This window comes from Pleurodeles waltl, chromosome 4_1 (genome assembly GCF_031143425.1).
Source record: "Pleurodeles waltl isolate 20211129_DDA chromosome 4_1, aPleWal1.hap1.20221129, whole genome shotgun sequence".
NCBI classification, from domain to species: domain Eukaryota; kingdom Metazoa; phylum Chordata; class Amphibia; order Caudata; family Salamandridae; genus Pleurodeles; species Pleurodeles waltl.
Genome location: NC_090442.1, coordinates 795,118,516 through 795,138,051, shown reverse-complemented (window position 1 = coordinate 795,138,051; position 19,536 = coordinate 795,118,516). Strand labels below are relative to the sequence as shown.

At 42.0% G+C, this 19,536-nt stretch overlaps 1 protein-coding gene and 2 non-coding genes across 4 annotated transcripts; all 3 read left to right on the top strand.

Annotated features, from left to right (window-relative positions):
• The first annotated feature begins 1,106 nt into the window (after positions 1–1,106).
• SLC25A3 (solute carrier family 25 member 3) lies at positions 1,107–14,693 on the top strand. Of its 2 annotated transcripts, none has more exons than XM_069229516.1 (8): positions 1,107–1,228; positions 1,476–1,619; positions 4,328–4,452; positions 6,095–6,274; positions 7,026–7,207; positions 11,597–11,769; positions 14,127–14,237; positions 14,340–14,693. In XM_069229516.1, exons 2-8 carry the CDS (start codon positions 1,484–1,486, stop codon positions 14,498–14,500), a joined length of 1,068 nt encoding a protein of 355 aa, XP_069085617.1. In that variant the 5' UTR covers positions 1,107–1,228; positions 1,476–1,483; the 3' UTR covers positions 14,501–14,693. The 2 variants fall into 2 exon arrangements, with proteins under 2 accessions (XP_069085617.1, XP_069085616.1); XM_069229515.1 differs by lacking the exon at positions 4,328–4,452 and adding an exon at positions 3,864–3,988 and having other exon boundaries at positions 1,113–1,228.
• Positions 5,590–5,829, top strand: LOC138288647 (small nucleolar RNA SNORA53). Its single transcript, XR_011202504.1, has one exon. It is a non-coding gene; the product is annotated as a small nucleolar RNA SNORA53 (small nucleolar RNA).
• LOC138288648 (small nucleolar RNA SNORA53) lies at positions 11,278–11,513 on the top strand. Its single transcript, XR_011202505.1, has one exon. It is a non-coding gene; the product is annotated as a small nucleolar RNA SNORA53 (small nucleolar RNA).
• Positions 14,694–19,536: the final 4,843 nt, after the last annotated feature.

Here is a 19,536-nt window from a genome sequence, read left to right as displayed (position 1 = left end):
GCTATAGACGTGCTGTAAGAAGACGTGCTGTAAGAAGACAGTGACAAATAAAATTGTTTTATTATCATTTTGTCAGTGTCTGACTGACCTGAGGGGGCTACGCTCCTCCACCATTACGGAGGATCCCCTCCTCCCCCCTCCCCGGTCTGCAGCCTGTCACGGGGTCGGACTCTTACAGGAAACCATTGGGCACCCGACGCCTTACTGCAACTCAGCACCCGGGCACCCCGGTGTGACCTATTGGTGTGGTTCTGATCAGTGTCCAGTACTTATCTTAACTTCCTGAGCTTGGCTTTGTAAGTCGTTGCTAACCCTGTGTTTGCTGAACATTGTTTTTGTTCTCCATAGGATAACATTGAATGAACCCTGAAAATTGCAGTCTATTTTTGAAACTACACAGTATTTATGCTTAAAGGTCTATTTACCTGATTACTAAGTTCTTAGGTTTGAATATATATAAAAAGAATTATTTTTCTAACTTGGCCTCAGATGTATTCCTTGAGTTTTGTGTCTCATCTATTGCCTCTGTAAGTACAACAAATGCTTAGCATTACCCTCTGATAAGCCTATGTGCTCATGGGAGTATCTGACACATTTTAATAGCCATGTGAGACTGGTAGGGAACCTTGCAAAAAAATCCCCATCTGGACGTTTTGTGTTGTTGGGGCCATTAGCTGCTGGTTGCTTTGCTAAAAATAAGTCCTAGCAGGAGGGAGGAATCGCGGATGCCGAAACATGAAATGCCGCTGTTTCGGTTAACAAGTGCGTTTGCTATATAGTGTGAAAAATGAAACCATTGTAAGTCACAGATTAACACATTGGTGTACCAACACATAAAATATCACACCCAAGCAGACAGCAGCCTAGTCCCTCCGAGTTTGAGATTGTCCTTCATTCGCATAAAATTGCCTCATTCCAGTACTGGCAGGGTCAGTCCGTCCTGCCTCACACAAGCCAACAACAATATCTTAGATTTCTGCCCTTTCTGCTTTGGCGAGCCTCGGTCACCTGACCTTCGGCAGCCCAACCTTGCAGCCAAGCTAAGGACAAGGCTTGCGCAACTCTCGTCGCATTTTCCCTGACGCTCGTACTTAGTCGACCAATCAGCTTATTCGCGGCGCGCCTTGCCACGCGTCAGCGCTACGTCAGAGAAGGACAAAGTGGTTGTCGGTGGAGGACGTTCGGCCTTTGGAAGCCGGCGAAGGGGGAGGCAGCGCCATCTTAAAGAGTGAGTGCGGTGGAACCACTTAGCCCCGCCGCCTTGGTGGCTTTTGGGGGTGCTAAGACGACATCACCGTTCGTCAGCGAACACACTCGGGGGTTTGTGGATAGTGTGCGACTGACACCGCAACTCTGTCGCGTCAGTTCTTGGCGGCAGAACGGGACCATCATCGTATCGCATAGCGAGTAGAGAAAGTACGCGGGTGGACGTGCGCGTATTGCCTGTTTAATAGTCTTTGTTCTTGTTATTGCAGCATCCAAAATGTACTCCACCGTTGCGCATCTCTGCCGGGCCAACCCCTTCAGCGCGCCGCAGTTCCAACTTGTACCGGAGGCCCAGTGCTCCCCGACCACTCAAGCGCAGCCTACCCGGCGCGTACTAGCTGCAGCCGCAGCAGGTGAGAGCGAGACCGTTAGAGGAGATCAACCAACCCTGATGTCCGTCAGAATTACATTAACTTTAGTTTCTCCGTTAATTATCTTTCCAATGTAATCTATCGAAATGCCTTTTTATCTTTATTTTCCACTTGTTTTAACGAAGACGCTGCTTTTTAAAGTAAACACGCACAAACCACATATGCTGATTCCACCCTATGCACAACGTTATTTGTGTGTGATTATTATTTTTTATTATTTTTTATGCGTTAAACTTGTTTTGCTTGTGAGATATTAATTATTACTATCTCTTTCCAAACGCCAGTATTGACATGTATAGTCGGAATAGCTCTGACGCTTCAGTGTGAGTCCTTAAAGTAGTGCTTAATTTGTGCTTGTTGTTTCCGGTGCTGAGCACCGAGACTTATTTGTGAGGGCGGGGCTCAATTTTACGCCTCAAGCATTTGCTGCGAGCAAAAGACAATTGTGAAAAACGGAAGAAGGAAAAACTAAAAAGCGTCATACAGGGAGAAAGTAGAATTTTGCAGGATGAGTTGAAGGGGCAGGGGTGGCCGTAAATGGATTGAAGAGGTCCGAGATGGTTAAGTTGATAGTGGGCAAAATATGCAACCTGTAGCTAGCTCAGAGGTTCAAATCCTTGTTTAAGAGGACCTTTAGTCCGTGGCCGATATGGTGAACCTTTGAAGTTCTTCGGCTTTTGCTGTCACGTAGGGCTGTGCACTAAAAGTATGGCATATGAGGGGGGCTGTTACGTTTCTAACCATGGTGTAGGGCTGCAGAAGTTCTTAAAACTTCTTTTGGGCGACGAACTTTATACTGATTGGAAAAAAAAAAAAAAAAGTTTCTCTGGTAAGTTTGTCCAGTTAGCAAGACTGGATAAGCTGATATGCGTGTCGCTCTTTACCATTCTTTAAAAAAAAAAAAAAAAAAAGGGGCAGTGGTGGTTTGGGATTTATGCAGTGCGGCTCTTTGGCCAATCGCATTTAGGAGGCATGCGTGGTGCTGTAGACTTGTAAAACGTAGCGTAGTGTGAAAGTATTAAACTCGCATTATTAAAATTGCCTCTGTTTATAGCTCTGTTCACGTTTCTTTTAAGTTACTGCTCAAATTGCACCCGCGGCTAGTGTGGTGAAACGACGAGCGGTACCAAATCAAAGCTTAGATAATGGAGGTTGTCAGTGATGGCTTTAAGAGGCGAGCTTGAAGTGCTGTTTTGCCAGAGCCATTTCCTAAACTTAACTGTTTAATGTCTCGAATGCATTTTATATATTAGGATACATGCTTGCTGTTTTGCCTTAACAAGAAGGAAACTTTACCAGCGCAATATACAATCTCTGGTATTTTTATTTGTTTTTCTGATGTTCTGACTAAACATTTTTTCTTTTTCATTTCTTGTCTCATAGCTCAAAATGTTCATGATATTTGTGGCAAACTCCTCGTGAAGATGTTGAGTTATGATACGACTGATTGGCGACCGGAATGATAAATAGTTATTTGTCATTACTCTTGTATGTTTTTGCGTAAAAATGATCATTCGTATATAGTCTCGGAAAGCAAACACTTTGTTACAAAATGGTAAGTAAGTAAATCCCTACAATGGTATGCCGAGTGTATTGAATTTACGTTTCAGTTATTATCGTCCATACCTACACGTGGTTGTGCCTCTCTAGATTAGTGCCACTTCTGACCTGTCTAAAACATTTTTGGGACATATTGTTCTTCCGTTTGAATTTGGGTTTCTTGATCTCTGGAGGACAACTGTTTAAACGTCTGCACCCGCTCAAACCTACAGATCATTGTTTCGTTAATGTTTCCATATTTTCTCATTGTCTTGTAAATAAACCAAACTAGATCTGGAAGTACCCGTTTCACCTGCTGTGCCTGAGCCAGTGGCAGCAGTGTACAATCATTCAAACTGTTGTGACTGCAAATTGATGTGCACCCGGTGTTTGTTCTGTCAGTTTAGTTCTTTTTAGTATGCTTTTGAAAAACTGGTTACCACTGTACACTCGAATTTGATGCACGTATCGCTACACTTTTCTGCCCAGGTTAGATGTGACCTTGTTGCATAACATGGCATACCTTCTTTATAACAACAAAAAGGAATGCGTTAAGTGCACCTTTTAAATAATCCAAGATTATTTGCCAACAAAGGCAGGCAGCCTACAAAAGTGCTTTAAATCGGACTTCATAATCAAAAGCTGAAATAAATATATAATTGACACGTACGTTTTTTGGTTAAACAGATGAGGATAGCTGTGCATATGGATCTGGCAAATTCTTTCTCCTTTGTGGCTTTGGTGGAATTATAAGCTGTGGTACAACACATACTGCAGTTGTCCCGTTAGATCTGGTCAAATGCAGGCTTCAGGTTTGTCTGCATGTTGTGGGGTGAGTGTTTTAAGCATGGAATATAAGTTCCCTAACACAACAGTCTCAATTTGACATTTGGTGCTTGTGCCAGGTTATTTTGCATTGTTGTTTTTACTGCATTTATGATGCAAATCAAATCTGCAAGTACCATATTGTAAAGGAAGTGGACTGGATTGCTGCAGTAGTTATGGGCGATTTGATCTTTGGTAATGAGTGGCTCTAACCAGCGTAAGCAGTTTAACAGGCTTGTGCGAGGAAGTATAACAGCCTCCTCGTTTAATCCGTTGCAATGCATGTGGTTTGTCTAAAAGCATGGTGTGTCCTTTTTTTGTCACAGAGGAATACAGCTGTGAATATGGCTCAATGAAATTTTATGCACTTTGTGGCTTTGGTGGGGTCCTAAGTTGTGGTTTGACGCACACCGCAGTCGTTCCTCTGGATTTGGTGAAATGCCGTTTGCAGGTTGGTATTGGCATACATACGTTTCCTGTATTTTTCTTTTTAAACATTCCTTTAGTAATCATGACATCCTTTTCTTGACTTAAAATCATTTGACATGTATGGCCAGAGATTCTTATGCATTTGTCGTGCATTTCAACTCCATTGAAGAGTTGCCAAGTATTGAAGAGTTGAAGTGCCTGAGCAAAATAAGCATGTTTTAATCCATGTTTTTGGGTAAAAGCGCAGAAAAACATGCATCTGTGCTGATCGAAGTGGATGAGGTAGCTGGGTATTAGTCTATATGTTGCAGTGGCTCTTATACAGGAAAAGCACACTGGGCAGCTGCAGATGAAAAAGGCAATGCTGGTACTAATTAACATTAACAATCTCTTACACAGAAGGGAAGGACCAACTTATGTGGAGGGCTGACTAAATTGTGGCAACAATAGATGACAGCCCAATAACCCCTTGACAACATAAGCGAGTATAAACAATATCAAACAAGCCGACAAGGGGATTCAGTATTTTACTGACCATTTACTCTCAATCGATCAATATTAATCGCATAGGAAAAGTATCTATTAATACTGAGTAACCAAACGAGAGAAGGTTTAAAAAAAATTGACACTGGCGTATACCTAAACAAGTTTTTTTTTTTTTTTTTTTTTTTTTTTTTTTTATACTTGTAAGCGAGAAACATAACATAAAGCAAGTATCGAGGGACTGCACAAATTCTAACATTCACCACGTCAGGGACCTACAGAAGTCCGAAGTATTGTAGTCTATAAGTAACGTCAAAGACGGTGCTGATCCACCCTTTTATCAGTCTCCTAAACAAATGTGATACCACTTTCAGGACCGTGCTTAGCAACAGTACACTTACTCAGTAGGTTGTCTCTTTCCAGAATGTGTATTTAAAGCTGTAGAGCAATTTTAGCTTTTCCAAAACTAACAAAACACCATGGCTGCCGAATTGCATAATTGAGTGGCATTGAATATTCAGTTACTATAACAAATCTGCTATACAGAGGCAGTCAGTCGTTTGTGAGTTAAAGTGCAGTTTTTTTAAACTTCATAAATTAGATAGTTCGTGCTTCAGTTTGACTGCTTATTACCATGCACTTAAATTACATTTTGAATTTGCTCACTTGAATAATCCACATGCTTCCTTAGATCCATCTTTGTGAATGCCTGTTACTGTGCTGAGTTCTAGAGGATTCGTCCTCTGTTCCAGTCAGTTGTCATTCGGCAACTTTTTCGGTTGCACAGTCAAAGATGCTTGAGTCATTGGCATGTGAGATCAATATACCTGCATGTTACCTATTTATGCCCTGATATGAACGGCTGCAGCAATGTGTCCGTTTCCTGCTATTTGGGCTTTGTTGGTATGCAGACATTGAAGTATTTTGTTGTACTGTATTTGTCACTCTTCCATAAACTACACTATAAATGAGCATTCCTTCAGGCTAAGCTTGAACATGTTCATAACCTATATATGCTTGCATGGCTGTCCTACACCAGATTTACTGCTGCTTGGTGAACTGTTATTCGTTGATCTTTCTCCATTGCATCTTGATGTCTTCTGTCTTGTGGTTTTATTTAGCAGGTTACAGCAAATCAAACTTTTGTGTTTGACACTCTTAACTGTTTAACCACCTTTTAGGTTGACCCCAAGAAATACAAAGGCATTTTTAATGGCTTCTCAGTCACACTGAAGGAAGATGGTTTTCGCGGCCTTGCCAAGGGATGGGCTCCAACGTTTATCGGATACTCCATGCAAGGACTTTGCAAGTTTGGTTTCTACGAAGTCTTCAAAGTCTTGTATAGCAACCTTCTGGGAGAGGTAAACATTCTTTAATCCTCTTCCTTTAGAATGTTTGATCGTTTGTGCAAATTCACTCCTGCTGCAGGAGTGCAATTTAACTAGCTTATCTGAAACCTATGTTTTGCTTTGTTGCCAATTGTGTTTACTCTTTATGTTTAAAGTTGGGTTCTTACAAACACTTTAACTCGTCTATAATTTTATGTATTTGATTATGACAAATCTCATGGTTGCTTTGTAACATCCACATTAGTCCCAACTTGTGTGCCAGTTTCGCATTAATTGAATTTTGGAGATATTGTTTATTATATCAGTTAGGCCTCAGTGGTTATCTGCCAAAATTTAGATATTCAAAGACCAATTAACTGTGCGGTTACAGTTTAACATACAAAGCTTTCGTATGTTGTATGTCAACACTGGAGATAGATATATATATATATATATATATATATATATATATTTTTTTACCACAGTAGACTTCTTACTAGGTCTCTAATACTTTTATTCTCCAATAATTTGGTTAGTGACAGTTTAATAGATGGCCATGAAACTATCAAATATGAGACAAATTGGACCTTTCTCCCATAGCAACAAGTAATGAGAGTACATTTTCTTAAATGTGTAGTTGCTATTGATCATCATGAGAGGTTAAAGTACATTTGACACTGCTTATGTTTAGATGTAATATGGTTCCTTCAGTAATCTTTTTACTAGTCACAGCATTCATAAATCCTACTATCTTACTGGGCCACTACTTTCATGTTTGTTTCAGGAAAACACATACTTGTGGCGTACCTCTTTGTATTTGGCGGCATCTGCAAGTGCAGAGTTCTTTGCGGATATTGCCCTGGCTCCAATGGAAGCTGCTAAAGTTCGTATTCAGACGCAACCTGGCTACGCTAACACTCTACGGGAAGCTGCTCCAAAAATGTATGCTGAAGAAGGGCTTTGGGCGTAAGTAAATTAAGACCTAATTTGTTTGGCTGTGGTAACCGGTCCTAGGATTGAAGATTAAGGACGGTTTTGTGTGTGTGTGTGTGTATATATGTATATATATATGTATATATATATATATATATATATATATATATATTTATTTATTACAGTACCATACAACTTTGACATAAAGTCAATAACGTGGCACTCACAGGATAGTCAATTTCTTCTTATTTAATGGGCAATTGATACCTCCAACAAACACCAACGCGTTTCAGCCTACACGGTCTTGATCACGGTGACAAACCAATACAATTCAAGCTATATATACTATTCATCTCAACATGCCATTATGTGGCATTCTGGGATATGTAGTTAATAGCAATACAAAGTGAATATGAGAAAAAACAAACATACCAATTCAGAGTACCACCTTGTGCAACTATATCATACTTACATACACATTGTTAAAACATATAATATAAAATAAAACTTAATGAGTAAGAAATGCACATTGCCTATTCAAGTCACATTAAATATTTTGCCAAATCACATTACATATGTTTGTCACTCCTCCTGTAAACAATACATATATCTCCGCAATAGTACTGTCCTGATCTTATGTCATTGCTTATACCTCTTGTAGGAAGTTGGCTCTGTATGTGCTATTTCAAAGTAAGGAATAGCATGCACAGAGTCCAAGGGTTCCCCTTAGAGGTAAAATAGTGGTAAAAATAGATAATACTAATGCTCTATTTTGTGGTAGTGTGGTCGAGCAGTAGGCTTATCCAAGGAGTAGTGTTAAGCATTTGTTGTACATACACATAGACAATAAATGAGGTACACACACTCAGAGACAAATCCAGCCAATAGGTTTTTATATAGAAAAATATCTTTTCTTAGTTTATTTTAAGAACCACAGGTTCAAATTCTACATGTAATATCTCATTCGAAAGGTATTGCAGGTAAGTACTTTAGGAACTTCAAATCATAAAAATTGCATGTATACTTTTCAAGTTATTGACAAATAGCTGTTTTAAAAGTGGACACTTAGTGCAATTTTCACAGTTCCTGGGGGAGGTAAGTTTTTGTTAGTTTTACCAGGTAAGTAGGACACTTACAGGGTTCAGTTCTTGGTCCAAGGTAGCCCACCGTTGGGGGTTCAGAGCAACCCCAAAGTCACCACACCAGCAGCTCAGGGCCGGTCAGGTGCAGAGTTCAAAGTGGTGCCCAAAACACATAGGCTAGAATGGAGAGAAGGGGGTGCCCCGGTTCCGGTCTGCTTGCAGGTAAGTACCCGCGTCTTCGGAGGGCAGACCAGAGGGGTTTTGTAGGGCACCGGGGGGGACACAAGCCCACACAGAAATCTCACCCTCAGCAGCACGGGGGCGGCCGGGTGCAGTGTAGAAACAAGCGTCGGGTTCGCAATGTTAGTCTATGAGAGATCTCGGGATCTCTTCAGCGCTGCAGGCAGGCAAGGGGGGGATTCCTCGGGGAAACCTCCACTTGGGCAAGGGAGAGGGACTCCTGGGGGTCACTTCTCCAGTGAAAGTCCGGTCCTTCAGGTCCTGGGGGCTGCGGGTGCAGGGTCTCTCCCAGGCGTCGGGACTTTGGATTCAAAGAGTCGCGGTCAGGGGAAGCCTCGGGATTCCCTCTGCAGGCGGCGCTGTGGGGGCTCAGGGGGGACAGGTTTTGGTACTCACAGTATCAGAGTAGTCCTGGGGTCCCTCCTGAGGTGTTGGATCTCCACCAGCCGAGTCGGGGTCGCCGGGTGCAGTGTTGCAAGTCTCACGCTTCTTGCGGGGAGCTTGCAGGGTTCTTTCAAGGCTGCTGGAAACGAAGTTGCAGCCTTTCTTGGAGCAGGTCCGCTGTCCTCGGGAGTTTCTTGTCTTTTCGAAGCAGGGGCAGTCCTCAGAGGATGTCGAGGTCGCTGGTCCCTTTGGAAGGCGTCGCTGGAGCAGGATCTTTGGAAGGCAGGAGACAGGCCGGTGAGTTTCTGGAGCCAAGGCAGTTGTCGTCTTCTGGTCTTCCTCTGCAGGGGTTTTCAGCTAGGCAGTCCTTCTTCTTGTAGTTGCAGGAATCTAATTTTCTAGGGTTCAGGGTAGCCCTTAAATACTAAATTTAAGGGCGTGTTTAGGTCTGGGGGGTTAGTAGCCAATGGCTACTAGCCCTGAGGGTGGGTACACCCTCTTTGTGCCTCCTCCCAAGGGGAGGGGGTCACAATCCTAACCCTATTGGGGGAATCCTCCATCTGCAAGATGGAGGATTTCTAAAAGTCAGAGTCACCTCAGCTCAGGACACCTTAGGGGCTGTCCTGACTGGCCAGTGACTCCTCCTTGTTGCTTTCTTTGTTCCCTCCAGCCTTGCCGCCAAAAGTGGGGGCCGTGGCCGGAGGGGGCGGGCAACTCCACTAAGCTGGAGTGCCCTGCTGGGCTGTGACAAAGGGGTGAGCCTTTGAGGCTCACCGCCAGGTGTTACAGCTCCTGCCTGGGGGAGGTGTTAGCATCTCCACCCAGTGCAGGCTTTGTTACTGGCCTCAGAGTGACAAAGGCACTCTCCCCATGGGGCCAGCAACATGTCTCTGGTGTGGCAGGCTGCTGGAACTAGTCAGCCTACACAGACAGTCGGTTAAGTTTCAGGGGGCACCTCTAAGGTGCCCTCTGTGGTGTATTTTGCAATAAAATGTACACTGGCATCAGTGTGCATTTATTGTGCTGAGAAGTTTGATACCAAACTTCCCAGTTTTCAGTGTAGCCATTATGGTGCTGTGGAGTTCGTGTTTGACAGACTCCCAGACCATATACTCTTATGGCTACCCTGCACTTACAATGTCTAAGGTTTTGTTTAGACACTGTAAGGGTACCATGCTCATGCACTGGTACCCTCACCTATGGTATAGTGCACCCTGCCTTAGGGCTGTAAGGCCTGCTAGAGGGGTGTCTTACCTATACTGCAGAGGCAGTGAGAGGCTGGCATGGCACCCTGAGGGGAGTGCCATGTCGACTTACTCATTTTTGTTCTCACTAGCACACACAGGCTTGTAAGCAGTGTGTCTGTGCTGAGTGAGGGGTCTCTAGGGTGGCATAAGACATGCTGCAGCCCTTAGAGACCTTCCTTGGCATCAGGGCCCTTGGTACTAGAAGTACCAGTTACAAGGGACTTATCTGAATGCCAGGGTGTGCCAATTGTGGATACAATGGTACATTTTAGGTGAAGGAACACTGGTGCTGGGGCCTGGTTAGCAGGGTCCCAGCACTCTTCTCAGTCAAGTCAGCATCAGTATCAGGCAAAAAGTGGGGGGTAACTGCAACAGGGAGCCATTTCTTTACACCTCTTATATTATTTTTCTTATTTTAGAATAAATTCCAATTTTTTTAATTAACTTTATTTATGAATCTGATTCATCAATGTACAACAAATCAATTTTTCAACATAGTTCGTGAACTTCCCGTATCACAAGCAATGACAACCAAATTGTTATGGTAAAGTATCTCTCATATTGCAAAATGCTAACTGTTTACAGATGACAGTTCAATTCCTCATCGCCATTCAATCCAAACGGGATCTTAGTTTTTAATGATATATCTAGGTTCTAGTCGTCTCAGTTTCTGATCTCCTCTACGTTCATGTTTATTTATTGTTGCAATGCCATAATATTTCATATGTAGCCAATGTTTTATTTTATATTATGTTTTAACAATGTGTATATAAGTATGATATAGTTGCACAAGGTGGTACTCTGAATTGGTATGTTTTTTTTTCTTATATTCACTTTGTATTGCTATTAGCTAAATATCCCAGAATGCCACGTAATGGCATGTTGAGATGAACAGTATATATAGCTTGGATTGGTTTGTCACCATGATCAAGACTGTGTAGGTTGAAACGTGTTGGTGTTTGTTGGAGTTATCAATTGCACATTAAATAAGAAGAAATTGAATATCCTGTGAGTGCCACGTTATTGACTTTGTCAGAGTTGCATGGCGATTGAATATAGGGAATCAGCTCTTCCCTGACGTGGGCACCAATGAAAAGAGCGCGCCTCAATTGGGCCATTTGAGATATTATTTATTTATATGTATGTAGATAACATGCTCCTTAGATCCACCTTTGAGAGTGCCCTTCTGACTGAGCTGCAAGATTAACTCTAAACGTTCAGTCAGTTGACACTTGGCAACTTGTTTGTTGCACAGTCGAAGGTGCTTGAGTCATTGGCATGTAAGATAAATATACCTGCATGTTCGCCTTTCATGTTCTGATGTCAGTGGCATGAAGCAATTCATGCCATTTCCTATCATCAGAGCTTGGCTTGTATGCAGACAAACAGATTTGTTTTCATTTTTTTTTTTTTTTTTAAATATAACTTGATTTCAGTGCTGAAATCGCCTTTTAATCTTTTTATTCTAGTTTCTACAAAGGCGTTGTTCCCCTATGGATGAGGCAGATCCCATACACCATGATGAAGTTTGCCTGCTTCGAGCGTACTGTTGAAGCTTTGTACAAATATGTTGTGCCCAAACCCAGAAGCGAGTGCTCAAAACCAGAACAGTTGGTGGTTACATTTGTGGCCGGATATATTGGTAAGTCATTCTTACATCGTTGTAGCCCTACAAACCTTGGTCTACTGCAAGAGTAGGTTTTTGATACACAAGATGTAATTATTCTACAGTTTCAAATTCATGCCCACAATTGATACTAAACTGGCACTCTCCAAAACTCCCAACTGAGGAGTTTTTGTAGCAGTCTCCTATTGTGTGCAGTTAACAGTGCCAAGACTTCACTGCCACTACTTTCGCTATGTACTTTTGCTGGAATAGCAGCTGAATTGTTCTGTTCGTGTCCTAGGATAAAAAAATGTCCACTTTGCCTAGCAGTCATTCATAAAGGGAATCGTACAGGATTTCTTGGAATGCTAAATAGCCCACTTCTCAGATTCCCTTTAACGTGAATGCTGAAAGGAGGGTATTGTGAACTGGTAATGCTTTTTGCTTAGTAGCTTATCAGGCACCAAGGTTAGACCAGGGATGCCTACAGGGCTAAAGGATAGTCCTGCACTGTAGAACAGACGTGTCTCCTAACCTCATCATTCCCCTCCCATTCCAAAACACTTCACTGCAGTCTGATCACACATGACCTGCTGAGGCGGACTACAGGTTTTGCTCCCTTGCTGGCAGGAAGGTATTAGCGATGGTTCGCCATGGCTACTGTTTAGAACATGGGTACTCGCAAACATTTCCCTGGGGGCCATAAAATGCGGTCTGTGGCATTCCTGAGGGGTGTGCCTTGATGCCAGCATGGCAAGGGTGAGAGTGATGAAAGGTGGGCTTCGGGGGACACAAAGCAGATGCATAGTGTGGACATCAAACTGAGCCTTCATGTGACTTCTGTTTGCCACTGACACTCTATTGTCATGCACCAAGAATTAGACAAATCATTAACTTCCAGTGCAAAACGTGAGAGGGTAAGATGGGCATCTGGTCGCTGAATTGCAAAATGGGAAACCAGAAATTCTGGTATCTGCCCTGTCTTCCCCATTTGAGCAAACTCTGTGACCCTAGGCAGCGAGTTAATTTCAATTTGCCTCCTTTTTCTTCATTACCACACGAGGGCCCCTTTAAATACACAAGTTAAGGACGTGTGAAATACAAAACCTTTTCTTGTGTTTTTATGTAATCTGTAAAGTTCCATTAATATAACAGCCAAGGCTACACACAAGTTGCACCTGACAAATTACTTACCTTTTGGTTCATTAATGGCATTGCTTTCAGAGTGGGGGCGGCTTGGATGTTTTAAGATCATGTTTGAAAACTTCCTAAATGCCTCTCAATGCAGTGATATAATCTGACTCATGCATGTTATTTAAAATACACTTTTTTGAAGTTTGCAAAGTTTATCAAGTTTTTACATGTTTAGTACAAGATGTGTTTCAAACTTAAGGTCTTCCTAAAGATAAGTTGTCTAGGCCACTTAACGTGTAAATAAAGCATGCCTGTTCCACAGCTTTCTGAATGTTCCTGCTCTGTCACCCACTGCTGCTGTTCATCAGGGGGCTGCAACAAAAGGTCAGGAGAGCTGCATGTGGCCCCCCTGCCCTTACTTTAAGTATCGTTGGTCTAGAACCTTTGACATGGTGGCACCCCACAAATAGACATTTTTGCACCTCCAAAAATGCAAAGTGCCCACATTTATCATCCAGGCCTCCACATGCATCACTGTATGGATGAACGATTTAAGCAACTTTGTTTATACTTTAGCTGCTCCTCCTTTCCACTTATGATGGGGAAGATGTGGTAGACAGACTCATCCTAGTCGTTCCCACCTGGCCCAGACAGCCCTGATACTCGAGCATTCCTTGATGTCATTCTGCACAAGATGCTCGCCAACAGGCTTATCATTGTCACCAGGGTCGGATCAGGCCCCCAACCAGCTCAGTCTGTAGCTTTGATACATGTGGTCCTGTCTCCACCTTCTGCAGAAATGCCTTGACCTCCTCTTAAAGCCCTACAAAGTTGCCACACAAGCCTGTTGTACAGCAAAGTGGAAGAAAATGCTACTAACTACATCCAGAGACCCCTTGACCCACTAAAACATACAGTCCGTGAACCTATCTGCTACTTGCTGTGTCTCCAAAAATAAGTCCTAGCCTGCACTTCTATATAGTTCAATTTAGAAGCTTACACACATACCAGTCGTTAAGGTATTCATGGATTTATATATTTTTAAAAGTGCTCCGGGATGCTGATGTGTGCATGAGACTATTCATTACTTATGGTTATTGCTATAATGAGTATTTCAATTGAAGAGAACTAGGATTACAGTTAACCCTCCCTGATGCGTATAAGTATGTCGTAGCTTGGTCATGTCTGACTATAGGCATCTTTCGAAGTTAACAACTGTGCGTTCTGCCACATCTAAACTTAATGTTTTCATTTTTCAGCTGGTGTATTTTGTGCCATTGTGTCCCATCCTGCTGATTCAGTGGTTTCTGTGTTGAACAAAGAAAAAGGCAGTACTGCTGTAGCAGTCCTAAAAAAACTTGGGCCTAAAGGTAAACGTTTAATTTCTCAAAGCTTGTTTTAATTTGAAACTTGGTATTTCTTTTTATTAGTGATTACTACCACTGATTACTCATGATTGTTTCTATTTACAGGTGTCTGGAAGGGTCTGACTGCCCGTATTATTATGATTGGCACTCTGACTGCACTGCAGTGGTTCATTTATGACTCCGTAAAGGTCTATTTCAGGCTTCCACGTCCACCTCCACCAGAAATGCCAGAATCGCTGAAAAAGAAACTTGGTCTTACTCAGTAGTAAACCTTGGACTTTAACATTGCACACTCAAAGACGTTTTATATCTTTGATCCAGTGTAGAATCTTCACCATTATTAACAGATGTAATTATTGGTTGCACCCTTACTTCAGTGTGGAGGGTCTACAAACTGTAACTTGGTTTTACCATTGTTGTTTTGTCTGTTAAAATAAACGGATGCTACAGTAAATTTAAGATTCCTTCTTTGAGTTGTCGTGCTGCTTTCCCATAATGTAATGCAACTAGAACAATATTGACTTGTATGTAAGATGACTTTCCCAATTGTGGGAGCATATTAAATATACTTTTGGGTTACTGGCTCTGAATTGGAAAAACCTGTTAATCTTATCTCATACTTTGTTGATCAGAATTATGGATCGCTTGAAGGAGGGAAGTTGCTGGCGATGGTCTTAAATCCATGCCGATTTGTCCTTGTCAGACTCCAAAGGTGCACTTCTTTGCAGATCTTGATAGAGCACTAATCTTTGTGAAAATGAGTTTGAGAAGTGACAAGGTACCCTGCACTTTTTTTTCTGCCTTGAAAAGGTAGAAGATACTATTTAAAACCAAATGTATCAGTATGTTCAGTGTGTTGTACTGAGCTCCATATTTGTAACCCTAGTTTCAGGGTGGCACTTGGATGCACGTGAAGAGGTTTAAATGGCAGGTGAATCCAATATGGTACTGCTTAATGAGTTTTCAGCTTAGCATCACTTGTAATACTGTTCAGATTTGGTGACTGTTCTAAAGATAACCACTTATGTACATCAATATTCGTATTGAGGACTGCAGCAGATCTTGGCGGGTGGTCAAAGGACTTGTTAATGCATACGATTCAGCATGTGTTGTATGATCCTTATCCCCAAAAGCTGAACTATTTAATAAAACCACAGTTAAAACATATTGTATGTAGCGCAGAATACCTGCTTAATATAAAATGTTGCGGTCTAGGCACCTGCTTGCCAATAGCGTACACAGCATCCTTCGGCAATGTGCCGGTTCTTACTGCACAATTAAACCTCACACGGTGGCTGCACAACATATTTAGTATCTACAGACAATAGTTTCTGAAGATGCTCTTGTAGCATTTTGTTATGTGCATATGGGTAAATTATTTTGAACTCTACCAAAAGTCAGATCTTTTTTTCTGCCCGATGCAAACTCTGTTTCTTTGGGGTACTTATCTTTTTACTCCCTTTTGGCCATTGACCCATTTCGTGGTGAATTCTTTTGAGAGATTCACACTTTAAAAGACCCATTCATTTGACATTTTGATAATACATTTTTTTTATTAAACCATAGCCATCTTAAGAGGCATTACATGGTAATCCTCAACTAGATATTCAACAGTATGTAGCACAGGTTTAACAGTCTGAAAAAAATTAAGTTTAAGACGGATATATTAGGAACTTATTTTACACATTGTGTCTCCTGTTAGTGTCCTGTAATCTTGTACTGTCTGAAACAGCAAGCCTCAAGAGCTGATCCAGATGTAAGTCTAAGCTTATTTCTGAGTTTACACTTCGACATTCCCATTGTGGAAAATTAACTTTCACAAACCTACATTGACCCAAACATACAAATTGCTCTCTGAGCCACTGTGAAAAGAAGAGGAAGTTTGTCAGATACAATTTTCCAGAATTCTTCTGGTGCCTGCCCCAAAAAAGATGCTTCAAGAGCTAAATTATGCTGCATGTCTATTAGCTCTATCTCTGCTTGCACCCTTTTCATGCCAATAAGTTCAATAACTTCAAGATTTTGTGCGCTCACCAACCAGAGGTCTTCAACCAGCCTGAACAGAGGGGAGTGAGGGCTCTGAACTGAAAAAAAATCGCCCTTTGATCTCTCCAGAAATTTTGTCAAAGCATGCACCAAGGTTTAGTATTGGCAGCATTTCTTGTGCACTTGGAAACCTTTGAGTCAGTCAACAGTTTTGGGAAGTGGGTGAAGTTAGCATCATTCAGTTCTTTCAAAAGCACAAGCTTAATTTCAAATGAGTAAATACCGTTCATCATGGAGCACACAAGCTGCTGTTTTCCTTGCAGTGTCAGATTCCGAGCATTGAAGTGTGTGAATAGATATGAAAGAATCCGCCATTTCATATTTGGTTCTGGGAGAGCTTGACCTCTTTGGTTTACAAAGTTTTCATTGTCTAGAAGCAAAGCAATGAACTGCTCCTGAATTTTCCTTTTGCTTAAGCCATTGCACTTCAGTGTGCACCAAGAGGTCTGTATATTCAGCTTCTGAATCCTGCAGCCTTTCTTTACAAAGTGTATGGTTAAGTGCTTTGGCTCAAATGCAGTGGTAGTCTAACAGTCTGTCCGTTGAGCTGCTTCTTAAGCAGAGATACAAAGCCTCTGTCATGGCCTCCCATGGCAACAGCCCCCTCTGTTTTGATGCTGACAAGAGTATTCAGTGGTATGTGATGTGTTTCAAAGTAGTAGATGCTGTCCAGTATGTCTTTTCTTGTGTGTTCTTTCAGTGGTAGAAGGCACAGGAGCTCTTTGAGATGAAGCAATTGGTCTGAATATCTCACCCAAACTAATAACTGGGCCTTATTGCCTAGATCTGTGGACTAATCTATGGCAATACTGAAGAATGGCAACCCACTGCTTTGATCACTAGCTCCTCGACGTTTTCACTCATTTTCTCTATCCTGAGTGCACAAGTGGATTCAGCTGTAATGTGCTGATTTCTTTTAAAATACTAGCTTTATTGCTGTAATTTGCAAATAAAACTTTGGCTGCTGAAAGGAAACATTTCTTCACCATCTCTGCCTCCGTGAATGGTTTCTTATGTTTCGCAAGCAAATAGCATATTTTGAATGATGCTTCTGTTACAGCCTCCAATGCCTTCATCTGCCACTTTTGCTGAACGCAGCTTTGAGTTCAGTGGAAACTTCTCTGTCTATCATGAGTGTTGAGTTTTGTAGTGCAGTTCCAGGTTATTTTACAAACAGGTGGTTTTCTCTTTTGGATATTCAACGAACAAGTACTCTTCTTCCCATGCTTCCTGGAATGCTCAGTTTTTACTCTGTATGGATCTGGGTCATTTGTAAGGCTTGATAACTGGCCTGTGGGCTATTGAGCTCTCAAGCTGGTTTGTTACTTCAACAAGTAACGAGGAATCAGATGTTCTGCCTCGCAACAGATTGACCAGCACCCTGGTTTACGACAAAAGGACTGACCTCTGTGAAAAACACCAAAGTATTGTTAATTGTTTAAACATACAAAGTGGTGTGGTAAAAAAAAAAAAGGTGGCATGCATGTTGTGATTAAATATTTGTTAAAACACACACACCTAAGCCCACTCCCAGAGAAGCATATTAAAAAAATTGAATGTTGGTATCCCTGACCATTGCTCTCTCTGCTCTGCAGAGACAGTCAAATGATTGGATAAGTATGTATTCTAAATCCATTCAAAACCCACTGATGGGCACTGGGAAAAGTTTGCTTTGTCTTAGGCCTGAACTGAACAGTTCTCAACTGAATCCTGATGTAAACACCTGCGCGCACACATACGTAGGCAGCTATTTCCACAGACCAGCAGCACCCACCTGCAGTCATAATATAGGACCCTGGGAGGCTTAAAACCATGCAAGAAGCAGCAGGAATTACGAAAAGCCCCAACTGCGGCAATAATACTGGATGTCATACATGGGCGTAGTACTTTTTCAAGAAAACAGGCTGTGCAATGTGTATATTAGTGTGACTACTAGAACACTGATGGAATTCACTTGCGCCACCATAAACACTGCCCACACACAGCATACATAACTGATGTGAAGAAGACAGAAGGCGAGGAAGGCAGGCTAGGGGCGAGCAGGCTGGCAAAGAAGCTGGTCTGTGGGTGGCGAGCAGGCTGGCAAAGAAGCTGGTCTGTGGGTGGCGAGCAGGCTGGCAAAGAAGCTGGTAAGCGGGTGGCAAGGAGGGAAGCAGGCTGGACCAATCTACAGGAGGCCCCCTGTTGGAGTCTTTAATGGCAGTAGAGTGCTTGTGAGAGCAGGCTGCTGGTGGAGACATCGCCAGCAAAGGTAGTAGAAAGCTTTGTGAAAGGCCCTGTAAAAATCAGCTGTGACTGTGCGGACTATTGTGAGCGCTGAAATTAATATTAGTAATTTTTACATGTATTTCTATATTTGATTTAATATACAAACTATTAACGGTTGATATTAACATGTGGCACATACTGTGCCTACCTTATTGGCCACCATCTAGTGCAAGCTTGCAAGTGCATTTTATAAAATATTGTACTAATGCTGTATTGAAAGTCAATAATATGAGTATTTCTTGTTTTTCCGCTGGGCTTCTAGTAGACAAGGCCACAGCAAGAAGTTATCTAACTTCCGATGTTCTAGCAACTAACTTTTGGATGATATGTCCGTTGTATAACAAACTTATTTTGTTCAAATTACAAACTTGTCCAGTGCATGTATTAATTAAATGTATTTTTCACGAGCAAATGGTGCAACACAATGTTTCCACATCTTTGTAACTACTGTCCGACAGCAGCATAATTGGAATGTGCCAGGCAAAGAAGTCTACTGATTGCAGACGGAAGGAACTGGGGAAGATACATTTAGTATAGTTTAGAACTACGCGAAAGAGGGAGAGACCAATCGGTGTCCTGCCAATATTAAAATGAAACTTCTCACCGCATGACTGCTATCTAATGTTTTTGTAATTGGATGTTCTCTCTTCGCCTGATGCTTCTGACCAGTAGCAAACGTGTCAATTCTAATTTAATGTTTAGGTGCTGAGAAGCCTTTAGCCATTTTGCCGGGTCATTCTTTGACATCCTTCTAACGAAGTAATTCTCTGTTACACTTCATGCTTTACCAGGTAGTCTACAGACATTCTGGTGCTTTATTATTTTCTGAGTTTACCTTGCCTGTTCAATGCTGAATTTATATTTTGATGGTTTAGTAATCTTATAGTCCAAATTCCAAACCGTACCCCTTTCCCTGTTCCTGTCCTGATGCTGACGCTGATGTCCCCCTGACGAAGCTGCCTGGCTGATTCCCTAGGTATAGGTAAAC